This window comes from Alligator mississippiensis, chromosome 2 (assembly GCF_030867095.1).
Source record: "Alligator mississippiensis isolate rAllMis1 chromosome 2, rAllMis1, whole genome shotgun sequence".
Lineage (NCBI taxonomy): Eukaryota > Metazoa > Chordata > Crocodylia > Alligatoridae > Alligator > Alligator mississippiensis.
The window spans coordinates 165,592,192-165,609,630 of NC_081825.1; the positions used below are offsets into that span (position 1 = coordinate 165,592,192).

The following is a 17,439-nucleotide window of genomic DNA, read 5'->3' on the forward strand; positions in this document are numbered from 1 at the left end:
ATGGACAAATAGCAATTCATAAGGAAGTCAAGAACAATGCAATGATGGGCTCTGATAAAAAAAAAATGTGATCAATAGAGTTCTTAAATGTGTGCAAATATTATTTTTAGTATATTCAATTGCCCTGAATCCAAATTGCTGTATTGCCCATTCTACATGGTCAGGGACTAAAATCTTCTAGGGTATATTATTCTGACTGTTATCTGTCCTGTTTAACTGATTTATTTTGAAAATTTGCCTCCACAATTATCAGAGCTAGAAACTTTTTTTAGTTAATGAAAACTATTTCTTGGAAATCTGACTCTGGGGGCTGGGCCTTAAGAACAACGCCTAGTATTGGATACTGATTATTAGGGCTGTGCTAGTCTTCAGATCCCACTTCAGATCCAGAGCTGCTTCAGATGCTTCGGTATCCGAAGCAGCACGCCTGGATCAAAGCAGCACGCCCGGATCAAAGCGCGGGCTCAGTACAGTTATCTGCAGTGGGTTGGAGTGTCTGAAGTGCTTCGGACCTGCTTTGGACACCTTGATTGGCAATTAGAAGAGGGAGGGGGAGTGGAGGAGGGAGGGAGAGTAGGAGGCGGGGAGAGGGAGCGGAGGTGAAGACTGACATTTGTAGGTAGCCAGTGAGAAGGATTCTCACTGGCTACTTTGCCAATGGCAGCATCTGTGGGGTGGGACTAGAAACAGCGTACAAGCCTCTGTTTTGAGGCATTCTGTACCTTTTCGTAGCTTGGTGCCTGTCAGGAACTTTGTGAGAGAGGAACGCTCACACTGAGACATTGTGGTTTGCTCTGGCTCAGTACTAGTTAAACTTGCCTGCTCCTTTTTCTTCTTACAAAGGAATGGGTAGGATTTAGCTTAGCTTAGCTTACCTTAGCTATTCTATTCAATTATTATTAGTATTACGATTCAATTTATTTCTTTGAATTTATATTTGCTCTTTTTTTTGTGGAAACTTTGCAAAAAGAAAGGTGTGTTCTCCCTGCCAGTGTGATCTATCACTGTGCAGGGAGGCACAGATTGCTTGCATGCACACACGCACACACACAGATGCACACATGCATGCACACATGCACACACGCACACACGCAATATAGAGAAAAATCAGATATTCATAGCAGAAGAAGACAGACAGACAGACAGCACGCAATTTTTAGATAACCCTTAACACCAAAGAAAACATTCAAAGAAGAGGCCAGTGCACACGTGCAACAGGGAATAAAATGCACAATACAAAAGGATTCACACACACACAGGGACCTTTTGCAGCTCAGGAAAGATCAATATGAAGCGTGCTGGAAAGGCAGGTGCCAGGCCCTCTGGCAGGGAAGGGAAAGGGGGTAGGGGGAGAGCTAGAGCTGCAAGCCCCGCCCCTCCCAAACACATATGCAGTCTTTTTCCAAGCAGCCATGACATCAGTGCTGCCAGTGGAAGTCAGGAGGTGGGAGCAGTGTCTGCACCTGATGTCCCTGTACCTGCATCATCTCCGCATAGTCCAGAAGTGGGTACCAGCAGTGGAATCACTGCCTCCTCCACCCCAATTTCAGCTCTTAGTGTGAGCCTGCCACTGCCAGAGGAGGAACTGGAGCTGGAACCAGGGATGCTGAGTGTGCTGGCTCAAGCAATTCTGGGGACAGAGGGGGAATCAGAGTTTGTGCTCCACACCCCTCAAGTTTCCCCTAGACCGAGGTCGCCTCTGGAAAGCAGCACCTCGGAGGAGGCTGAGGTGGTGGAGGCAAGTGGCTCAGATGAGGCAGCTCCTCCTGCTGCTCAGCCTCAGCCTGCTGAGAAGGGGGAAAAGGCAGAATCCTTACCATCAACCCAGAAGTGGGGGAGTAGTGTAGTGTGGGATCATTTTGAGGTGGCAGATGATCCCAGGTTTGCTGTCTGCCAGCACTGCTGAATGCACATGGGCCGTGGCAAGGACATGAGACACTTCTCCACCATGGCGATGCTGCTGCATCTGAGGAGGCACCACCCCCTTGCCCTTCTTCTTGCTCAGCCTGGCACCAGTGTGAGCGTGCTGAAAGGGAAGTCCCTTTATTGCTCCAAAGCTCCCTTACCCCCAAAGCAGAGGCAGGCCACCCTGGACCAGTGGGGGAAAGGTGGACAGAAAGGGGGGCGCATTCCCAAGGTGAGCGAGATCACCCAGAGCATTGGGGAGATGCTTGCTCTGGATAGCCAGCTCTTCTCCCTAGTTGAGCAGCCAGGGTTCAGGTGGTTCATAGCACTTCTGGCCCCATTTTACAAAGTGCCCACATGCACCACCTTTAGCAGGGCGGTGGTGCCCTCCCTGTATGAGGCATGCAGGGAGTACTTGAGGGAGGAGGTGCGCAAGGCAGGGCCGCAGGTAGCCTTGCACTTCACCTCCGACATCTGGAGCAGTCGGGGTGGAGATCATGCCTACCTCTCCCTCCCAGGGCACTGGTGCAATCAGTCAGGCCATCGGTGGGCTCTACTGGAAGCTGAGGTGCTGGATGAGTCCCACATGGCAAGGGGGATTATGGGGACCATGAACCACATGATGCAAGGGTGGCTCATTGGGCAGACCAAGCTCACCTGCAGGTTCATTGTCACCAACAATGGAGCCAATATGGTGAAGGCTATCCATGATGCCAACTTTGTTGGCATCCGCTATGTGGCACACAGGCTGCACCTAATAGTGAGGGATACCTTGGAGGGGGACAGGGCTGCTGGTGACAGCACTGCCACCAGTACTGCTACAAGCCAGCTGATTTTGAAATGCAAGAAGGTGGTGGGCTACTTCCACCGCAGCATCAAGGGGGGCAAAATTCTTTGGAGGAAACAGGCAGAGCTGAGCATCCCGCAGCACAGAATCATGCAGGATGTGGAGACTCAGTGGAACTCCACATACCTGTTGCTCCAAAGGTTGGTGGAGCAACAGAAGGCCATTCATGAGATGGCCTTGCTTGGGGAGATTGGGATAAGTGGCCCCCTGAACAGAGCTGAGTGGAGTACCATCTCCCAGATCTTGGTGGTCCTCAAGCCCTTCCTCGAGGCCACCAAGACCCTTAGTGCTGGTGATGTCCTCAGCCAGGTGATCCCTGTAGTGAGAGAACTGGAGAACCAAGTGGAGAAGTTCCAGGGGATCAATGTTCCTGGCTGGGGCAGGCTGCTGTCACCAGACATGCAGGCACTAGTGAGGTGGCTGAAGGAGGGCATCAGAAGATGGCTGGATCCCTTGCGGTCCAGTACAGTCCACATGATGGCAGGCATGTGCAACCCGAGGGTAAAGGGGAGCATGTGCACTGGCAGCCTCAAAACCCTTGATCACTGGACGCAGGTGCTGGTGAATAAAGTCGGGCAGGCCGAAGTGCAGAGGTGAGGGGATGTGGAAGAGGAGGATCCAGTTCCCCGTGCCAGCATTCCCAGCACCAGCATCGGTGCCAGCACCAGCCAGTCTCCTCCATACCAGCCACTGCCAATGTGGGCTATGCGCATGGCTTCAGTGCTGGTGTCCAAACGCACCAGACCCCTGTGGCCATCTGAAGCAGCCGGATCCGAAGCCAGATCGGATCGCTGCTGACTCACACAGGCCTACTGATTATGAAATCATGAAAATCAATAACACTGATTTAGCTATAGTGCTTGGTGGCTATAAGCCACTTCCACCTGGTAAATCTGGAGAGCTACATTGGGGTGTCTTTTGGTTTTGTACCAAACACAGCTTGGAAAGATCAGAGTATGTGATCTTTTGGCTTTCTGATGTAAAGGAAGGAAAAAAAGGAGAGGGGTTACATTCTAAGCAATCAAAGGCCTAAGTTTCATTATCCACAGCAAGGAGTGCAATAAGGAACCATTTGCATTCAGGGAAGACCAGGGGAAGTATAAAGAGCAAGGAGACTACTTGGCAAGAGGTGCCAGTTCCAGGAGGAATGTATGAAAAGGCACATACCCATGCAATAAGTAGGGCAAGTAATGACAGCCAAGGCATTTGAGCTCTTTTTTGATATAATCAAAGCCAAATCATTTCATTTCTTTGGAACTCTGTTGTTTCATGTGGAAAATGGGGCAATTAATACTTCCCTTTCACTAAAGGGGTTTGAAACCAAGGTGCCCCCAGGGGTTACAAGAAATAATGGCCACAAACTAGCAGAGAGCAGATTTAGATTGGACATTAGGAAGAACTTCTTCACAGTTCGAGTGGCCAAGGTCTGGAACGGGCTCCCAAGGGCGGTGGTGCTCTCCCCTACCCTGGGGGTCTTCAGGAGGAGGTTAGATAAGCATCTAGATGGGGTCATCTAGACCCAGCACTCTTTCCTGCCTATGCAGGGGGTTGGACTCGATGATCTATTGAGGTCCCTTCCGACCCTAACATCTATGAATCTATGAAACAGGGATTTAGAAATGGGTGAGCCTGGGCCAGCCATGGCTTACACAATTAGCACCCAGACTTATCCAAATCTGAGCATGTTTAAGTCATTTGCTGCAAAAATTGAATGTCCTGATGCTGGTCCTTGGGTCATTGTCAGAGTTTTCTTTCTTAGGTATATCACTACTTTGAAATCAATGCAAATATCTTTTAATCACTGGGTTAAGTTTTTTGTAACAGACTATTTTGGAATGTTAATTGGATGATAAAAGACTTGCTTCCTGCTTCATAATAGCAACCAAGCTCTTTAAAGTATACTGTAAACTAGACTTAGATTTACCAAGGTCAACACTGCAGTATTTCCTTGTTTTGGGAGTCTGGTGGTGGATTTTCCCAGTTTTTAGATTTCCATGTGTTTTTTTTTTTTTTATCTGATAGCCAATAATGCAATTAACTATCAGAAAAAATAGATATTCTCATCCACTCCAGAGACCTGATCTTGAGGAACTTGAGAAGTAGTTGGCTGGAGGAGGGCAAGTGGAAGTAGTCTAAATTGCCTTGAACTTGGATGAATTACAGCAATGTGTTTTGTGAAGCTACATCATGCACTGTGGGAAACTTCACAATCCCCCTTGGTGATCTGATCCAAAACTTCATGATCCTTATAATTAAAAATCTTTCCTAGTATCTAATCAAAATCTCCCTTGCTGCAAATAAAGCTGATTATGGTTCCTCCTACTTTGTGAATGATTGATCACTGGCCTCTTTAAACCAACTTTGTACATATTTGAAGACTATCAAATTGCTTTTCAGTCTTCATTTTTTTAAACTTTAACTTGATTTTTAAGCTTTCGACACATCACATTTCAACCTTTTTGTCATTCTTACTGCTCTCCTCTTGACCTTCTAATTTGTCTACATCTTTCTTAAGGTACAGTGCCCAAAACTGGAACCAGTACCCCAGAGTCCTCACTAGTGGTAAGTAGAAGGAAATAATTACCACCTGTGTCTCACATAAGCCAGTTCTATTAATATATTCCAGAATTAAATTTGCCTGTCTGCAGCACCATCATGCTGTTGAATATTACAGTTTGTTCACAGAAACCCTGAGATCCTTTTCTGAAATACTGCCGCCCAGCCAAATATTCCTTGTTTGGTGCTTAGCATTTGATTTGTCCTTCCTAAATCCATCACCTTGCCCTTGTCTTCCTTGAATTTCATCTTATTGCTTTAAGACCATTTCACCATTTTATCAAGGTCATCTTACATTCAAATCCTGTCTTCTCATCTTGGTTCCATCTACAAATTTTGCAAGGTATATTCCTAGCCCATTATTCAACTCATTAATGAAAATAGTGACTAGACCTGATTTTAAATGTTTGTTCTCAAATTGGAAGGGTCATCATATACAGTTACTTAACTATAGCTTTTCACCTGATTGCATGACCAGCTTTATATTCATGTTATCTAGACCATATTTGTCCTAGTGTACTTATTAAAGTATTAGGTAGGACAGAGTCAAAACCCTTATTAATAACCTACTTCAATAGTGATCCCTTGCTGGCCTTCCTACCTTTCCTCTGTGTTTATTTTTTGTTATTGTTTTGAAGTCTCGTTTTTTTTTAACTCCACTCTCATTATTCTGTTGCTCTTGTCTCTTCCTTTTCTTAGAATTATGAATGTTAACGTGTCAGAACCACTCTTACCCAAACTACATTTGTTAGTTCATCCATCCTCTAAAACTAAAGTTTTCCCCAACACAGTCTAAGAACTTGTTGGACCATCTGTGTCCTGCTTTATTGGTTAAACAACAGCTATGCAAATAGTTAATGTTCCCCATTAATGCCCAGTGCTGTCCTTTACAGATACCTTTATTAATGGTTAAAAATTAACAGTTGATAAAACTGATAAAAAATCCCACCCAAAATCCTCCTGATTTTGGTGGTCTGTGGTAGAGCCCTCTTATGATTGCACACTAGTTCTTTTTTGCTTTCATCTTTACCCTTTTAGCTTATTGGACTTAGTCTGATCAACTGTGTTGATAAACTGAATCAGGGATGTCCAACTGGTGGGCCACATGCAGCCTATGAGGGGTTAATTTGTGGTCCCTGGGCTCCTACCCAGCTGCCACTCTCCACCATTGCTCTGGCTGCAGCAGTAGCAGCAGCAGCAGCCAGTGTTTCTGAGCCCCCACTCTTTCCTCCAGCATCTATTCCCTGCCCCTGACCCAAGGGTTAGTGCAGTGCAGCCTACAGGGTTTGGGAAGCACCTGTGCATGCAGTGTAGCCGGTGGGAGGGGTGAGAGGTCCCCCACAGTGGAGTGACAGTGTGGGGCACTGCAGTAGGGGAGGGGGCACCATAGTAATGTAGTGGGTTGAGGAAGGGTGTAATTGTTGGTATGTCCTGTGCAGTATGCAGCCCGTGGCTGCTTAGAAGTTAGACAGCCCTAATCTGAATTATAGTGCTGAAAAACGCCCATGAGATAATGTGGTGTGGGAGTAAGGACAACTATATTTTCACAACAGCATGACTCTTGCTCTCTTCAGCGTTGGGGCAATTTTATGAAACTTCATTGGCGCCAAGCTGCCCTAAAGGCAGTCATATAATCAGTAAGATTGCCTCATCAGCATGAAACACTGGAGTTAGCAGCTATTGGAGAAGCTATGCGAGGCCTGTGGCTTTTTCAGGATGTTTTGATTTACTTTTTGTGAGAAACCAGCCCAGAAGAGCTGAGGTCCTAAATTTGTGGGGGATGCAGGGGTGACATAAAAGAGAAGAAGGCCAATTTTACAACTCTCCATGTACAGCAGCACTTCAGGCCATATTTTGAATTGTATTTAGGTACCTAACAATGTAGATGGGAGGCAAGGGAGATTTTTACAAGCAGGTATTTGTGCCCCTTTTGTGCCCCCAGTACTGGCGCAAAGTCCCCATCCCCACGGCTTCTGACTTTAGTGGAGTTATACTTCTGATTTACGTGTAGTAAGAACTGAATCATGCTTTTTTCCTTGAGATGCTTGCCCTACCAAAGAAAAAAACCAAACCCAACTGGATAGAGACACTAATGTTTAAAAAATGAGTTGTGAGTCAACTCAGACTCATTTTGTTTTTCAGGAATATATCTGGACAATGCCAGTTCACTAACAGATGATTATACTTAGAAGAGGAAAACTTGGGATTTCCGATACTACAGTGTAGAGATGCAAAAGTCAAGTGAAAGGAACTAAGTTCTATACATATGTCAAGCTGCATGTACTTAGTCTCCAAAATAATTATTTTAAAAGTATTACTGGATTTCCATATAAGAGCAACAGAGGCTAATACTTCAATATTTTTTTTTAAATCAGGAAGCTTGAACTGAGTTAATCCAGTTCCAAACATTACAGTTGAGACTGAACCCAAATCCTTAATAGCTACACAGGTGAAGTTCAGTTCCTAATTTTTCAAAATGTGCCCTTGCCAGGAGAAAAATTCCATCTTTATTTCTAATGGACAAAAATATTAGTACTTGCATTCTAATATTATAAAAGCCTTAGCCTGTCTGTCCATGATGCTTTATTTGCACTCTGATTGGCTGACTAAAACAACCAGTCACAGTGCTCCAAGAGCGTTCAGACAGAAGATGGTGTGGCAGAGCACTGCCATGACAGTGGGGACACAGGGGACAGAGTGGGGAGGGGAAGGGGGTACGGGCCTGGCCCCAAAGCGGTGGGGGCGAGGGTGGGGGGAGCAGGCCGTTCACCCCCTCCCATGACTGGACAAGAAGCAGGGGTGGGGCCAGATGTGGGACTCCATCCCCACCCACTGTGACGGCAGGGAGCACATTGCCACTGCCCCTCCAGGCCCCAACAAAAGCTGGCAGGGAAGGGAGGCAGAGGTAGGGCACGATGACAGCACCCCGCCACTGCTACCATCACTGTTGCTGGGCCTTGCCAACAGCTGGGAGGGAAGGGAGCTGGGAGGACAGGCAGGTGGATGCGGGCCAGATGGACCTGGAGTGTGGGGGTGGGGGGGAGTGCCACCGGACCCGAAGCAGGGGGAGTGGGGGAACAAGCCTGGACCAGAAGCAGTAGGGGAGGGGGGGAATGGGCCTGGACCCAAAGGGTGGGGGGGAGGAGAATAGGCCTGGACTTGGGGGTGTGGCGGGGGAGCATGACCAGACCCAAAGCACAGGGGGCGAAGGGGGATTGGGAGCCAGACACAGGCCTCTGTCCCACTCCCCTCCCCAACATCATTCTTGACAGCCAATTGGCTAGTATGTAATAAACCTCCTGCTATACTGTCCAGGGCTGACATAGGTTCATCCCAAGGTGAAGCACTTTACATTTCTCCATGTTGAACTTCATCAGATTCCAATCTGCCCAGCTTGCTAACCTGTCTAGGTCTGCCTGTATCTGTAGCCTATTTTCAAGCATGACCACGCTTCCCCATAACTTGGTGTTGTCCACAAACGTGGCCAGTGAGCTCTTCAAACTCACATCCAAATTGTTAATAAATACGTTGAAAAGTACTGGATCAAGCACTGACCCCTGCGGGACACCGCTGCCCACTTCTTGCCAGGATGACACAGATCCATTCACTAAGACTCTCTGGGTCCTGTCCTACAGCCAGTTTCTCAGCCACCTCACTGTCTTGGAGTTAAGGTGACAGTCCTCCAATCTTCTCATGAGGACATCATGGGATACTAGACCAAAGGCCTTTTGGAAGTCAAGGTATACAACATCAACCTGCTTTCTCATGTCCAGATGGTGAGTTACCTGGTCATAGAAGGAGATGAGGTTGGTAAGGCAAGACCTGCCTCTATGAAGCCATGCTGGCTGTCATTCAGAATCTTACCTTCTGTAAGCTTATCACAGATAGACTCCTTGATGAACTTTTCTAGGATTCTCCCTAGGATGGAAATTAGGCTGATTGGCCTATAGTTACCCGGTTCCTCCCTCCTGCCCTTCTTGTGGATGGGCACAACATTGGCCCTCCTCCAGTCCTCAGGGACTTCTCCAGAGTGCTATAAGTTGTGGAAGAGTTTTGCCAGGGATTCTGCAATGACTTCAGCCAGCTCCTTCAGCACTCTTGGATGAAGATCATCCAGTCCCGCTGACTTGTATGTGTCTAATTTTTTTAAATGGTCATACATCAATTCTATGGCAGTATTAGACAGGCAATTATTCCTACCGTGCTTATTCTGTACTCTACCCGGTGTCGTTTTCCCCTTGGTCCGGTGAAAGACTGAGGCAAAGTTCAGGAGTTCAGCTTTCTCCCAGGTGCCAGTAACCAATTCTCCTGAGTTGTTGAGCAATGGCCCCACAGTCCCATTTGTTTTCCTTCTGTTGCCTATGCACCTAAAGAAGGACTTCTTGTTGTCCTTGACCCCTGTTGCTAATCTAAGTTTGGTTGCTGCTTTAGTCTTTCTTATCTCTTCCCTGCAAAAACAGGCTGTTGTGGAATAGTTCTCCTTGGAGCCCACCCCGAGCTTCCATTGTTTATAAGCCTCTTTCTTCTTTCTTAAGAGGACCATGATTTCCCTGTTTAGCCAAGAGGACTTCCCAGCCCTTCTGTTACCTTTTCTCTGGATGGGAATGGACTTCCTTTGGGCTTCAAGGATCGTGTCCTTAAGGAACAACCACTCTTCGTGCACACCTTTCACCTTTGGTCCCTGGTCCCACAACCCTTGCCCTACTAGTGACCTAAGCTTGTTGAAATTTGCATTTTTGAAGTCCAAGACTTCAATCCTGCTATCAGTTTTATCTGCCTTACATCGGACAGTGAATACAATGGTTTCATGGTCACTGTTGCCCATGTATGTGCAGAAGGAAATGTGTTTCTATATGTTTAACTGAAGAGTCAGGAGGCACGTTCACTTAGAGTCATGTATTGTCACTATTACTCATATTGAATAGTTGTTCTGCTGATTTCACTGGGTCTACGTGCAGCATGAAATACTACAGGATGTATGCAAGAGCCCTTAGGGAGAAACTTGGGATGCACCATGATGATGAGAAACAAAATAGATATTGCTTATGTCAATCTTTAGTGTTCCAATAAAGGTGGAACGTGGCTTACTGCTGAGGAACAATGGTTTTCCCCCAGCAACTGTGTCTGCAGGACATTTTTTTAAGTTGATCACACAAAGCCTTAAATCCAAATAATTATATTAAAAAACAAAAAAAACAAAACAGAAAGCAAGCACAGACATTCTGATTCACTTTGATTGATACGTCTATGTCAGTTAAGGTTCTGGCTTCGTGCTTTGACCTTAAATTTGTTCCCATGATATGAATATGCTACAACTATTTACTCCAGTTCAGAACATAGTGTATAGGAATCAACTTAAAACACAAAGCCAGGCTTCTCTGTTCCTTTGTTCTCTTCAAACATATTAAACGATAAGAGCAATTTAGCAATGTAAATGACACTACATTTTGGGGCAATTCCTGCTGTCAAGAGCAGATGGCAACAGAACAGAAACAATCTGTCTTCTGAGGGAAAGGGGCAGAATTTGCAATAGGGACATGCTGCATATCTGTGCTGCTTTACAAAATGCTTTTACAGTTCTCCTTGCATATCAGCATACAGCAGCAGGAGGAATGTAATTTAATGGAACAACATCTGAAAAAAGTGAGCAGGCACCCCCCCCCCCCCGTATTAGTCATTGCACAAATTCTTCAGTTTTCTCTCCAGAGAGTGACACATTAAGTCTGGGAATGATCATATTCAAGGTCGTAACAACCCTATCTGACCTTTGAATTTTCCAGAGTTCATTGGTGTTTGCATTTGGTCTAAAACATAAGTGTAGCTAGCTACTAAATTTGGATCTTAACCTACCTTTTGATCAAGCATTCTCTGGGGAACGTGATTGGTGAGCAACTTGTTGAATAATGCCTGAGTCTGATTTTTATTAAAACTCTCTTTGAGTACCTGATCCAACTGCCCTGGAATTGCTGTGACTAAATCTTATCCATAGCATCTGATGAAGTGAACTTAAGGTGTGCCTACACGTACATTTAGGCGTGCCTAAATTTAATGACATTAACTGAATGTGAATTAAGCCTGTTTAGGCAGGCATCTACATTTCGAGGCAGTAAATCACATTAATGCTTTGTGTGGACTGTTTTAGGATTAAAGTTAGTCCAAAAACAGTCCGCGCACACGGTGTTAATGTGCTTTAACATGTCTACATGTGCATTAATGCGCGTTAACTATTCACACCTAAATTTGATACCAGCATTTGCAGGTATTCATGAACTCTTTCATAATACTTTTTCTAGAGGAACTACAAACAGTTGCATAAACCTCCAAATAGGAGGAGATTCAGAAATAATGTAGCGTTCTTTCTTTATTAGAAATAATCAGTCTGCTTATTGATTTATGATAGTCGTATTTGCTTATGTCTCCAGTGCTGCTTGGCAAGTTTTCCGATTAAACTGCTTTGGAACAGTTGAAATTCTCATAAGAACTCTGAGACCAAGGGCTCCCCATTTAGTAACTGACAAATGGAAGCCATGTGCATTCATCAGGTCTGTCTATGGATTTGGTCGGATATGGTATGCTATAACGACCAGTCAATTCTATGGTTTCATCCACAACATACCCCTTTACCCTGCCTTCTGCCTTTCAAAACTGTGGAGAACAAACCCCACAGAATACCCACAGAAGCAGGTGAACAAACGATGGAGCCAAAGGAGTCAGTCTTTTCACCCTGCCTCCCCCATCTGCCTTTCCTAAGAGAGCTTAGGTTTGGCAACCATTTTGTGAAATGCCATGTCTGGCATAGCTGGGTAGCAGTGTTCATGCTGTAAGTCTGCAGTTTAGGTCTGCCAGTCTCTAGAAAATGGAATTAGACTGCAAGATTAAGCAAAGCAGTACCAAATATGGAAGAGGTCATATCTATTTTAATTGGAAATTTTAATGTAGAAATAATTTAATTATAAATTACATGAGGAAAAAGAAAATTGGAACAGCTGCTTCCAAGGCACATGAACCAGAACGTTTTCCATTAATTGTACTAAATAAATAGACATACCAACTAGATGTGTACAGGTAACAACAGGAACATGGAATAATTTAAGGAGCTAACATATTAGGGGCAAACTCAATAGAAAAATCCCATTGAATCAAAAGAATTTAAATAAATAAAGTTTGTACATGATTCCTTCTTAAATAAGACATTTTAAATATTATATATACATGTATGTAATAATATGCTTAAGCGCCATAAATAATTCCTTAAGAATGAGAGCACAGAAAATGCCTCATGAATTTTGGCAGCTTTGTTTTGGAAAGCCACCAAAGTCCTAGTCCTTAGCTAAACAGACTGGCTGTGACTGGCTGTTGATACAACATACTAAAGGACCTCAGGTGAGGTGGAATCGCTGCCAGTTTGCTAATTTAGTAGCAAAAAGGCAAGGGTTTATATAAATGCAGCTTTGCTGCAAGTGCATAGCACTGATAAAAATATATTTAACTAAAGTGATGTCCAAAGGGTCTTTGTCTCCTTCGCGAAATCACTTTTCCTATTCAGTGGTTTTCAATTTCACTGAATAGCACATACCATAAATACCTGAATCTTTTCTGGACAAAGTGATAGTTTTAAATAAATATATAAATAGGAAATAGATACAGTAAGTCTTAGCCTGCATAAAAACATATGGGAGTAGAAGGTGGACGTATGTAGGCTGCTTGAAGGCTCATTGGCATTTTCAATTAGATGTTTCCTTCCGGACAGAACAGGAGAAATGTGTAGATTTTTCTTCTGCTGCTTTTCTTAAAGTGGTGTTTCAATGTTGGATTCAGCCCTGCAAACAGCGGGAGAGAAAGGGACGGTTTAGAAACATGACCAAATATCATTGGTTGGAACAGACTGAACTCAGAAGTTATAGGTTTATATTGCCATGTGCAAGCCAACTTCTGCCCCAGTTGGCCATTGGGAAGCTACAGTACAGAGATCCTGAGGTCCACCTTTTCAAAAGTATGTCCTGATTGAGTTTGCTGCCAGTATTGGATACCTAAGTTGAGAACTTGTGAGGCCTGATCCACTTCTCATTCATTTGTGAAAAGCCATTAAGTGGAATGCGTACATGAATGGAGAAGGCGAACGTGAATGGAAAATCAGTCACTGAGAGAGTGATTTTCAGAGGCACTGATTGTAGGACTTAGTTTCTTCCAACAGTGTTGGAGATGCTCAGCACATGTGGGTAATATCAAAGTCTTACCTAAATCACATATAAAGTCTGGGGCAGGGTTGGAACTAAACCCTAGCTTCCTAATCTGATCACTGGATTGTTTTCCTATCATATTAGCTGGATAGAGAGAATGTTTGGAAACAATTGCTCATATCTGATGAGACCCTTAATTAGATTATGCTAAGAAACTCTCCACTTGTTGTCTTAAGCAGTTAAAACAGAGAACGAATAACTTACTTGTTCAAAATAGCCTCGACAAGGCGCATCACCCAGGGGGCTGTGGGTTCCAGACACACTTCTCTGCCATCCTTGAGAGTTGCACTGTAAAGAAGAGAAACAAGGACAGTCAGGCATCTTTATGGTCAGTTTAACTTTACCATCATGACATTTTTTTTCTGTTTGTGTATGTCACTACATCAGGTGTAAATTGGCAATGGCACTAAAGAACCTGCTCATGTTTGCTTGATGGGCCTTAATTCATTGGTCTTCCACTGGGGTAAGTGAGAATTTGGCTCTCGAATGTATGTTGCTTGGGATACTGAAAATCTAACCCATCCTTATAATGCAGTACCTGACACCTACTGTTTATACTCCATGAAGAAGTAGAATTCCCAAACCCAAGAAAGAGCCTGTGGTAGAGACTGAGAAGCACAGTGCAGTGCTGAAAATAGTGTCTATGGAAAGAATCATTAAGTGCTAATTATATGGGATCTCCCTGATAAGTGAGGACAGACAAATCTTTCTGGCTACTGTCAAAACTCATGCTCTTAAACAATACACAGTTGTTTCCTCCTCATTAACCAAATAATTTGTAGACGTACTTACATGACTTCAACATTTGTGCAGTGAGGCCCACTTTGGGTCATTTTCACATCCTGAATATGCTTAAAAGGGATGAACTTGGAATGAGTGGTTATGCACTGGCACCGGAGCTCGTTTCCTACCCGTGCCAGGGTCATGCCTGTAAAAGAACAAGGAAAATGTGATCAGTAAAGCAGAAACTCTCACCATCTGAACATGGATATCACAACAAATTACTTTTGAATAACAGAATACTTGTTAATCATAATGGCTATGTTTTTGACAACGCTATATGTTCCTGGTTTCCTGGATTCCAGTTCCTCTAAATCCTCCAGATATCAAAATGTTTATTCTCTTGATCAAACAAATGTTATAAAATTACAAATCTTTGTCAATTTTTTTTTTAAATCCACTCTGACTAGGGCAAATCCTTTGCCTGTCTTCATCATTTCATATCTTGATTCATGCTATTAAAACTAAAAAGACTTGACTCCTGTTTGTTTATTTGATCATCTTTCCCTATTTATTCTTCCCTTCAAGTTGTTTAATTCCTTACGATGACAATCAAGGGTGATATCACAAACAGGAAAATGCTGTCAGAAAAGGCAGAAGCAGATCACTCATTTGAAAATTTTAATAAAAAGATCTTGTCTTCCATCAAATGTCTTTAGAATCACAGGGTAGCAATCTAATGTTAGACTAGGCAACCATTGATCCTCTGGATGATGGTGTATATGTATATGGCCTAGTCAGGTGCTTGATGTATATATATATTAATCTAATATGTATGAGATAATAATGATATACTAATCTAATATATATGAGAAAGAACCAACATTTTCTACAGTAAGTAGAATTTTTTCAAAATTTTCCACAAGGTGTCAGCAGCTGTTCTGAAGAGCATTTGTATAGCAAGAACAGCTGTTGTTGAAAACAAAAATTATTTTAAAATGTTTTAAAGGAATTACCTTTGTAAAATATTACTGAAACTGTCCCCCCTTCTGAACATCTCTATGTACCTATGCATAAGCAATGCCTCCTTCATGTGAGTTTTATGAAGAATTAACTTACCTTCAGTCACAGCTGCGGAGATGAGGAAGACAGCCAAGACAGCCAGAACAAATTTGCAGTTCATGATTACTCGAAAGTTTTGTTTTTCTGCCTTGTTTTTTCTGGCTCCGAGTCTAAGGAGCAGTGAGCTCTGTTGTCTCAGAGGGCTTCTGATGCCTGAGCTGTGTAACTCACCCTCTTTATATACTGTCTTCTCCCAGTGTGTGTGCTTTAACACCAGGAGTGGATTACATCATCGGAAAATCCAAAACTGTGTAACACAGGACAGCAATCACTCTATTGCGGGTAAAACCCCTTTCTAGAGGATGACGCAATTACTTATCATTCAAATAATATACCTTAGTAATGAATGTAATAAAATATACAACCTATTAAACATGTTTCAGTTAATTCAGTGCAATTTGTATATACCTTTATTTCTATAACCTTTACTTTTTCCTGATCTTTTTCCTACTTCATCCCCTTATATCCTCATTTAAAAGTTTAGGGTAGTATTTGACTCATAACTTTTCACTTGTGTATGTTTGCGATATACTGCTTTTAAGTAAAAATGTTACAACTAGGCTTTCAGTGTGTTGTTACAAATATAAAACATTCCTTGTCCTCCCCTATGTACATACTAACTTTGATTATGGTATGTACTTGGAGATTAAATGCCTGGACCCAGGGAAGTCAGCTATCAACTTTACAATCACTCTACTGGAACTAGGATTTCATACTGTTAATGGAAAATATTATTCTGATATGACTTGATATTTTTGTTCTGCTAATGAAGCAGGGTTGTTTTTTTTTATTATTCCCTCTTCCCCACTCCCCACCCCCTTCTCCTCCCCAGCTTACACAATCTTATCTTATGGAGACAAATCACCCAAGTGCTTCCTGTTTTATAAGAGGATGTTGACTATTATTTTCAAAAGCTGCATGGTAAGTTAGCTTTCAAAATCTCAGCCTTAGTAGTGTATCAATATAGCTGAGTTTTTCTTTTCCTTAATGGAGAATAATATTAAAAAAGACTAGCTGAAAATTAATGAAATACTGGTGCCCAAGTGACATTGGATTTAGAAAATATGACTGCACAGGGAAAGACAGGAAGAGATGATAAGCAGCAAGCTCCATACCCCTCTGTGAGTCATTCCCACCCCACCCTACCCCCTGGCCACAGAAGGCTCTCTGGCAGATGCCTCACACACAGGACAGCTACCAGTAAACCCTCAGCAGGGGGATCTCTGGCAGCTGTGTGTCCCCATGGGCCCTGGGCCAGGAGAGCTTTGCCCACTGCAGGGACAGCTGTCTCTCAGCCTGGTGCACATCAGGTCCCCTCCTGATGTGCAGGGAGCCAGGAGACAGCTGCTGCTGCAGCTGGCAGAGTGGTCCTTGCCTTGTGGGTTTTGGGACCAGCCCATGGCACTTTACAACCCCTGGGCTAGCACCCAGGGGAGCCTGGAGCTCCCCATGGCTGCTGCAGGGGGGCAGAGCAGGGCTGGAGCAAATCTGCTCCCAACAGGGAGCATTGTAGACATGCTCTTGGGGAAAGATGAATGCACAGTATTTTATTGTGCAATAACTACTGTACAGTAAAATCCTATGCTCTCTATCACCCTGTTGCCTAGGCCAGTGTTTCTCAATCTTTTCCACCCCAAGGCACACTTAGTAAAGTGTCATATAGTCCAGAGTCAAAACCCTTATTAACAACCTACTTCAATAATGATCCCTTGCTGGCCTTCCTACCTTTCCTCTGTGTTTATTTTTTGTTATTGCTTTGAAGTCTGGGTTGTTTTTTTTTTTAACTTTGCTCTTATTATTCTGTTGCTCTTGTCTCTTTCTTGTCTTAGAATGATGACTGTTAACATTTCAGAACCTCTCTCACCCAAACTACATTTGTTAGTTCACCCATCCTCTAAAACTAAAGTTTTCCCCAACACAGTCTAAGAACTTGTTGGACCATCTGTGTCCTGCTGTATTGGTTAAACAACAGATATCCATATAGTTAATGTTCCCTATTAATGCCCAGTGCTGTTCTTTACAGATACCTTTATTAATGGTTAAAAATTA

At 43.6% G+C, this 17,439-nt stretch overlaps 1 protein-coding gene across 1 annotated transcript; it reads right to left on the reverse strand.

Moving 5' to 3' along the window:
• Positions 1-12,207: 12,207 nt before the first annotated feature.
• Positions 12,208-15,562, reverse strand: LOC132243258 (interleukin-8-like). Its single transcript, XM_059722366.1, has 4 exons — positions 15,388-15,562; positions 14,341-14,476; positions 13,753-13,836; positions 12,208-13,128 (listed from the first exon to the last, which is right to left on the reverse strand). The coding sequence occupies exons 1-4, from the start codon at positions 15,449-15,451 to the stop codon at positions 13,098-13,100; spliced, it is 315 nt and encodes a 104-aa protein (XP_059578349.1). The 5' UTR covers positions 15,452-15,562; the 3' UTR covers positions 12,208-13,097.
• Positions 15,563-17,439: the final 1,877 nt, after the last annotated feature.